The sequence below is a fragment of the Austrofundulus limnaeus genome, unplaced genomic scaffold (assembly GCF_001266775.1).
Source record: "Austrofundulus limnaeus strain Quisiro unplaced genomic scaffold, Austrofundulus_limnaeus-1.0 Scaffold41, whole genome shotgun sequence".
Taxonomy (NCBI): domain Eukaryota; kingdom Metazoa; phylum Chordata; class Actinopteri; order Cyprinodontiformes; family Rivulidae; genus Austrofundulus; species Austrofundulus limnaeus.
In genome coordinates this window covers 1,709,605-1,718,333 of record NW_013952443.1, presented here as the reverse complement: position 1 = coordinate 1,718,333, position 8,729 = coordinate 1,709,605, and the positions used below count along the sequence as shown (strand labels likewise).

The 8,729-nt window shown below is 38.4% G+C and overlaps 1 protein-coding gene across 4 annotated transcripts in view; it reads right to left on the bottom strand.

Annotated features, from left to right (window-relative positions):
* gtpbp3 (GTP binding protein 3, mitochondrial) overlaps positions 1-8,729 on the bottom strand; it is a 35,856-nt gene that overhangs the window by 8,147 nt on the left and 18,980 nt on the right. For 2 of the 4 annotated variants that reach the window (XM_014007332.1, XM_014007333.1), the window contains exons 8-11: positions 7,026-7,191; positions 2,972-3,093; positions 1,409-1,583; positions 912-1,159 (exon numbers count right to left, since the gene is read on the bottom strand). In XM_014007332.1, coding sequence (XP_013862786.1) covers positions 928-1,159; positions 1,409-1,583; positions 2,972-3,093; positions 7,026-7,191 — 695 coding nt within the window. In that variant the 3' untranslated portion in view covers positions 912-927. Of the gene's footprint in view, positions 1-212; positions 1,160-1,408; positions 1,584-2,971; positions 3,094-7,025; positions 7,192-8,729 lie in introns of those variants that run through there. The other 2 variants (XM_014007334.1, XM_014007331.1) reach the window with 1 other exon arrangement.

Here is an 8,729-nt window from a genome sequence, read left to right as displayed (position 1 = left end):
CAAATCAAATCAAATCAAATCAAATTTTGCTGTGGTAGTAGCTGAGAGTGGTTCATAACATGGTGCATGGCAGCCACTCCAGGGCAGCTGTGGCTACAGTGTAGCTTACCACCATCAATGTGAATGAATGGGTGAATGGTTGAAGTGCTTTGGAGTCCATAGACCATTTTAGCATAACATACTCCAAATATGACATCTTGTGCACGACAGTAAACATTTAAACAACTTTATTTTCAAGGTTTAACTAAAACTGATGCAACTCTGTCATTTCTAAACATACAATTATACAATTATCTTTATTTGTAATTCTTGCATGTGAGGAGTAATCTTTAATATAATCCATCATCATAAAATGTTGACAGAACTTCTTATTCCTTAACTTCACGAGAGCTAAACACATCTTCAATTTTATAGTCGATTAACTTAAGAGTTTAAATTTGGACATTTTTTCACTTAATATCAGCAAGCTGCACAGCCTCCCTCACCTCTACCACCTTCACTTAAGGAAACGGCAAAAAAATAAAAACCACCTTTCAGCAGTAAAAGTAAATATCCTCTGCTGACCTCCCTGGGTTGACCTCAGAGAGGCTGACCTCATTGTTAAATGTTTTTACTGTAACCGTGCAACCCTGGGGGATGATACTCGAGCCTAGCAAACATTTTAGACGATGACTTAACACTTTCCAAACACTTGCTCAGTATATTGGGCCCCTGAGGCACTGTCATAATCCGAAAACTATTTCAGCCTGATAAAAAAAGGCCAAAATAAACATTTAGCTTCAGAAGTTGCCACGGCCAAGAGCACACATGGCGTAAGGAAGCCAGGCAAGATGCCAAGCGTGTGCCCTTTGTCTTCCAGTTTGCTCAATGATGCTCGGATTGTAGTCTTCCTCTCTGAGCCCACTCATTACCTGGACTTTCTGTTTTCTATTTTCCAATGCAGAATTCTCTGAAGATGATATCCAGGATCTCCTCGGCCCCGACCCGACCGGTGATCCTGCCCAGGCTGGTGAGAGCCAAGCGGACCCCCTCCGCTGCCAGAGCGAGGTCAAAGTCTCTGTACCGCTGGTACTGACCCAGAGCTGCCACACACTGCTGCAGGTGGGCCCTGTGGCGAGACTGGGTGAGGGTGGGGGCACCAGACAGGGGGTCACCACACCTACAGAGGGTGTAAAGAGAAGCAGAGCAACAAAACACTTTAACATTTTATGGCTTACTTTGTAGAGCCRACCAAGAACAGCAAAGTTAACAGTTATATTCCTCTGTTGGTAATTTAGTATGTTTCAAATGAACCTGCAAGTACTACGGTACTGTGTAAAAGTTTACACATTTCTCCATAATTTACCACCAAGTTTCTGTACTTCTACGATACTACACTTGTTTTTGATCCTGCTAACTGAAAACTCACAGCGTTTGAACACTGCTTCTCAGCACAGTGAGGAAGTCCTTCAGTCCCTCGCTGGTCTGACAGGAGATGGGACACGCAGCAGGAAGTCCAGAGACCCGTCTCAGCTCCTGCTTCAGCTTCTCTGTTTGAGCCTCAGGCAGCAGATCAGTCTTATTCAGCACCAGGAGACACTTATCTGCACAGTGGTATGAGGTAAAAAAACAAACAAACCATAAAACAGATTCTTTCTGAGGACTAAAACTCATTATCAAAGGACAACTTTATTGGAACTTTGGCAATTTCGTGCATTATTTATTCCACTTTTAAAGTTCTGCTGAGTCACTGCGAGGTCATGAAATTATTGTCCTGTATTTATTGAACATTTATAATATATAAAAAAAAACATTTCATTTGAACTATTACTAAGGAGATTAAAAAAACTCATAAGAATCGTATCGTATCTTAACTAGCAAGGCCTACCCATGTGCCACCAGTTTTACTCCCTGCCTCTTTATAGCCTTTTCCAAACTGTCAGGAGCTTTGAATTTGCGTAGGAGGGAGTTAAAATGATTCAATAAAATGTCCCCTTTTCGATTGAAACCCCCTTTGACCAACTGGGTTGATCCATGGCATCTCTACAGCCAATAACATTCAGCAAGCTCCATGTGGCCATCAGCTCTGAGCTTTGTTCTGACATCACAGACGTGGAGCCAATCAGATTTTCAACACGAAGGTGGGAGCGGGTTTGAGGGTGCAAATAACTTTTTATATTATTAAACTTTAATACAGACTCAAGGTCCACAAAACAAAGACAGGAGAAGCAGATAATTTTTACATATTATATATATTTTTTCTAGTCGTTCTGCCATTTTCTGCTCCCCAGGACACCTAGTGGCGAGGCAAACCGCACATTAAAAAGAAAACAGTTTTTTTTATAGCATATCTTTTCACTAAAAACTGGAATTCCCTGCTTTAAAGGAGGAAATGTAATTGTTCCCAAGTGTTTTTAGTTCTTCAAGACAAAGAAGATTGATTTTTGTTACGAGGAAATCGTAGAAGAGAGGATTGTCACTGTGTCTTGGCCGCCATTTTGGATAATCTGGACTACACTTTTGGCCACAATTATTCTTCATCAAAAGAATACTGTATTGGCTGTGTTGGGTGTTGGCAGCCACAGATGTGATTCATATTCATATTTTATTCATGGTGGGAGTGGATCTGAATGGTAGAATATGATTCACGTAATTACCTTTTATTTGAGCCCTCAGTGAAGTCCGTGTTGAAACGTTACAGACTTTAGATGGTCTACAGTGAGTTTATTGGACACTTGTGGAAATATGAATGGGCATACTGTCTGATATTATGTGTAAAACATTCATTTTTATGCTATTGGTACCAAATTTGAACAGGTAAAGTTGGGAAAACATTAGCATTTTAAATACCGCCTCCTTTTGACAAATTCTGCTATTTCCTTGTGTTAGTTCAATTGTTCAAAAAAGGTATTTGTTGAAATAAACTGCAACATGTGTCTGGTTCATTATAATGTAATGTAATGTAATGTAATATAATATAATATAATAATACCCGTCTCAGGCTGTTTCAGCACAGTCTTCAGGTGGTCTGAGAGGAAACCTGCAACTTGTTGTACGTCAGACGGAAGACGTGTGGAGTCCACAACCAGCAGAGTCAGATCAGCCTGTTGAACCCTGGAGCCAGAGGRAAAAAAAAACAGGTTGTTTTATCCTGAAGCATATTGGTGAGTTTTTCTAATATTTCTGTTTCATCTTGTTTTGAGAAACCTTTACATCACAACTTATTTGACTCATTGTAGATAAATATGGGAAATAATGYAGTAAGAAGACACTTCACAACAGAAACTCATAAAGTCTCTACACTGCCTGGCCAAGGATGTGGCAGGATATTGTTGGACCACCTTTAATTTGTACTGTGTGTTCTCCGAGCCAGTGTTTTGATAAGCTTACGCAATATCGAAACATCCACTTCCATCCAGGTCTGCAACAGGTTTTCAGCCAAGATCTTGCAATGAGGATGGGAAAGGAAGCATGAAGTGTTCTCCAGCACATCCCAGTATTTCCCAAGGTCTGAACTGTGTTGTTCCAATACGAGTGTAAAATACTCACTTCCTGCTCTCTGAACTCCCTTTTTTCACAGTTTTAACACAATGAACCCTGGTTTTATCTGTGGAAAATGAAGCTGTTGATGTAAAACTGAATCAGTTTGTCATATAACTTTATTCAGAGTTAACTGGAACTGCACTGTACACATCTGATATTTTAGTACAGCAGGGCTATTCAACTAAATTGCTCCAGGGACAACATTTACTGCAGGCCAACAGCTAAAGGGCCGAACATCCATCAATTATAATCATTATGTGAATAAACCAGGTATCGGTTACCTTTGAAACAGTTTATAAAATTTTTATTTAATCATAAATACAACATACAGAATCCTATGTAATAAAAGTAGTGATAATAAAACATTATCAAAACTAAAAACAACACATTATCTCTCCTATTTAACACAAATATAATTTTGACATCTCTGGTTTTTTCAAAAGATTAAACCAATTTTATTTTCACTTTCATTGTTTTATCTTAAGCAGCTTGTAGTTTTAGTCTTGAGTGAGCATAGAAATGTTTTTTACCAGCTTCTAGCCAATGTTTCTGTAGACACCAAACATGTCTATGTTTAACTAAAAGAACTTACAGTAACTAAAGTAGAAAACCGGGGGTTTGGGCTTGAGATGAATGAAGCAATTGGCGGGCCGGACTCTGGTCGGGCTGCCAGTTGACTAGCYCTGTAGTACAGCGTGCAGCTAAATAAAGGCTGGATGAAAACCACTTGAAATCTTTCCGTCTCGCATCCATCTGAGTGTGAGGCGGCAGCAGGAGTAACATCAGCAGTAGCAGCAGCAGGAGTGAATTCTTGTTCATACCACATCCTTCCTGTAGTGACCCGGGTCACGAGCTTCGGTCCTGCTCCCCCCACACATGAGCTTCCTATAGAACACAAAGTGCCCACCCTTCCTATAGAGACATCTGATCACCCAAATAACTCAACAGTTTACACTCAAATCTGGAGATTTGTCATCAGGTCTTTATTTAGATTTGTTTAAAAATCTAATTAAATATTAAAACGTTATTTCAGTAATGTTCATTCTTCCTCCTGTTTGCATGTTTTTATATTATAAAACATCAWGTGTTTCAGCTATCAGTGAATCTCCACATGTCCAATACATCCAATTCGTCCAGCACATGGAGAAAAAAAAAAATCGCTTGAAAATAAAAATGCTACAAGAAGGAAAGGTGGCTCTCCGTTACGCAACCTCCTGAGTGTGTTTGTCCCATATATTTATAACCCTGTCTCAGCAGTAATATAAACGGCGGCAGCTACTCAGACATTACAAAAAAAGACTCATTTCTTCCTTTCTTTGTTGTCCAGAACATGCTTCATTTCAATAACTCCTTTCTGATGTTAATCAGAGGTGTCAACAGTATTTACATTCATTACTGAAGTAYACTCAAAAAACAGATGTAGTGGATTTAATTTTAAAAAATGTCAACTGTTTCCACTCAACTGAATTGAGCATAACGCATTTACTTTACGTTACATTTACTTAAAGTCAATGTAAAGTAAATGTGTTATCTTTACTCAGTTCAGTTGAGTGGAAACAGTTGACATAATTATTTTAATTAAATGTATTACCGTATTTTTCGGACTATAAGCCGCGACTTTTTTCCTGAACTTTGAACCATGCGGCTTATAGTCCGGTAAGGCTTATACATGGATTTTTTTTCTTCGGCCACCAGGGGGCTCTTATGCTGCATTTGCTTCAACCACTCGCTTCAAAATAAGAAAGGAAAAAAAAAAGAAAAAAGCGATCACTTCCAGAGCCGACTGTTGACCAGGAAGCAGCGATTTAAAGATAATCAATGGCCAAAAACTCATAAAAGGGGATAAAACAGACATTTTTACGGTGGAATCTGACTGATAAAAACTTTGGAGCTTAATCCAGGACCAGTTTGTGGATAAACGTCAAGTGAAGAGCTGCTGACTTTTTTTTCGGCATTGCACTCCTCGGGGAAGGAATCTCATGCAGTGACGTATGCTGGAGCGGGTGGGCTTTCCCACCACAGCTTCAGAGCCAGCATTACCCCGGGAGGACAGCGACACAGAAAGCAACACTGAACAGATACCGCTGTGTGACGCAGCTTTTCTCAGCTTGTTTAACTCCGACACTGAAGAGGACTTCGATGGTTTCAGTGCGCTGGAGGACGATGAATGAGACGTTTTGTTGGACCAGAAACTGTTAAAGAAAACTACCAAAATAAGGTCAGTTAAATGAACCGTATTCATCCGAACTTTAATTCCTAAAGGTTTGCTTTTTATGTTTTGATGTTGAATTCACTTTTTTGACGGCAAATTTGGGTGTACTTTTTTTTTATGTTGGGGGTGCGGCTTATAGTCCGGTGCGGCTTATAGTCCGAAAAATACGGTATATCTGTTTTTGTATGTAGAGGTATAGATACTAGGGTTTAAAAATACTATTGTAGAAGGTAATATATCAACTCATGTTTTTATACTCAAGTAAAAGTGTAAAAATCCATCTGTTTTCTTCCGCTTGTCCGGGGTCGGGTCGCGGGGCAGCAGCCTAAGCAGAGAGACCCAGACTCCCCTCTCCCCAGCCACTTGGGCCAGCTCGTCCGGGGGAATCCCAACGTGTTCCCAGGCCAGCCGAGAAATATAGACCCTCCAACGTGTCCTGGGTCTTCCTCTGGACCTCCTCCCAGTGGGACGTTGATGGAACACCTCACTAGGGAGGCGTCCAGGAGGCATCCTAACCAGATGCCCRAGCCACCTCAAYTGGCTCCTCTCGACGTGAAGGAGCAGCGACAGGCCATTAAGGATAAACGTTTAGGTTGCAGCACAGTGGGCTACAATGCACAACCCCACCTCCCCAAAAACGTTTTCCTAAAAGCCATAATGACTATAAAATATAATAAAATGTTAATGAAAAATTTGTGATGCATTAGGCTACGTGTTTCAGCTGCATACATGTGTTCCACGCTCAKCTGTCAGGATGGCATAAACTCATACTTATCCAACCGTAATCCAATTCACTCTAACCAGGAGGCATCATGTCTCTGGATAGAGATAGAGACAAAGTGACATAGTATACATGCTAAGTTATATGGATTGTCCATTTATACGGATTTACCCCCATTTTGCAGGTGTCGTTATCTCCACCCCACATATTGTCTTTCCAGATCCACTAGTCCCTCCCACTCCTCGGCATTGTATTGCTTAAGTAATGTGTTTGAAATATAAATAACTTCTTTAATTTTTAAAATGTAAGGAGTAGAAAGTACAGATAATTGCATGAAAATGTAAGAAATAGAAGTAAAAGTTTGGCTGAAAAAATAATTATTCTAGTAAACTATAAATAACCCAAACTTCTTCTGTAGTAAARCAATGAAGTATTTGTATTWTGTTACTTGACAACKCTGATGTTAATTGTGGGTWAAGTTCTTTAAAATGTTTGTTTTTCATGACTGAAAGCAAAAGTAGGTAGCTGGATCATATTGTTTTTCTTTTACTGTGAGTTTGTGTTTCCGACCTTTCTCGKGCTCGACGGACCCCTTCCTGCTCCACCAGGTCTGAGCTGTCCCTGAGGCCAGCTGTGTCGCTCAGGAGGACAGGGAAGCCCCCGATGTCGAGCGCCGTCTCCACTACGTCTCTGGTGGTTCCAGCGATGGGAGACACGATGGCTGCAGGTCTGTTGCCTTAATTACAAAAACAAAAATCTTTAATCTGGTAGCATTTAAAATCAGTTTATTATAAGAAGTTATGATAGTCATCAGAAGCTCTGTGAAAATTAAAAAAATGAATACCTGACATAATCAAGCAGCTGAATGATGCTGTTAAGTCAATATGAAGCTAAATCTCTGTTTCCAACACCTACTGAAAGTATTAACCTGTGACTAGTGAACTAGTGATAGGTTGATTATTTTAACATTTTTATTTGGGTGTAAAAGGCGAACAGGATGCCATCTGATTTAAAGTTAAAGTAGCAAAAAAGGACTGAAATTATCAGACACCAACATGTTGCCCACCACTAAAAATGGTCTTGAAATGAACACTGAGTAAATATTTCAAGCAAAGAACGGATTTTCAGTATAAAATAAATGAAATAAAACAAGTATTAGAATATTAAACAGCAAATTACTGAAGAAACAAGAATATACTGTATTTAATGTTCCATTAATTTAAAGCTTGTTTGAAAAACAGTAAAAACATTTAGTACATTTATTGTGTGAATGCTACTGAGCACAATTTTTTGTTATTTTAACAGCTCATGTATCAAAATGTTTAGTTTATTTATGCCCTGGGTGTGATGACTTTTGGTATTTGAGCAATTTATACTTTGTTTTGCTTAAGTTTTTCAGCTATTTTTTCTCATTGAAAATGAATAGATTTGTCTTTAACAGCCTTMAAACCCTTTAAAATCTTTACTATACTTTTTGCTTTTTGTTCTGGTTCGGCTTCTTTCAACGACTTATTTATTAATTTTTTGCTGATTTTAGTTTTTTCTGTTCCTTTCAGCTATTCTGGAATGAATTTAAGCCTTGTTAAGTTTCTATCAGCTTTTTTCTGATTAACTAAACTTTTTATGCTTTTTTTTAGCTGGTGTTTGTTCATTAGTACTTTGAAGCTATTTATTGGCTAATTTTTTAAAATCTAAATTTACATTTTTGCGAAAATTTCAGAATATTACTGCTTAATTCAGCAAATATTTTCTTTCTGAGTTTTTGTACTAATTTCAGCTTTTTCAGCTACTTTAGTTACTTTACAACAAATTGCAACTTTTTTGTAATCTTTTTGTTTTTCTGCCAATGTGAGCTTTTATACTCCCTGTTCACAATCTGTCTGCTAATTTCAACTTGTTTCTGCTCCTGTCTACTTTTGTTTTCCTACTTTCAGCAAAAGTCAGCTGTTCAAACTGAACTCACAAAAACAGTTTTGTTATTAAACATTTTCAGCTTCTTCAGCAGCTGTCAGGAAAAATCTTTCAGTATTAAGAAATTCACAATGCAATTTCCCAGGAAATGCAAATTCTCTAGTATTAACATGGCCTTCAACATGTATGAGTTTTACTTTTAAGCTGGGTTCATGCAGGTTTCAGTAAGTTAAATTTAAGACTTTTTAAAGACCTTTTAAGACCATTACGAATGAAATTTAAGACCAAACCGATACATTAACAAAATCATTCAAATGGTTTTAACATAAAATTTTAACATAAAAAACTTTTATTGCTATCATC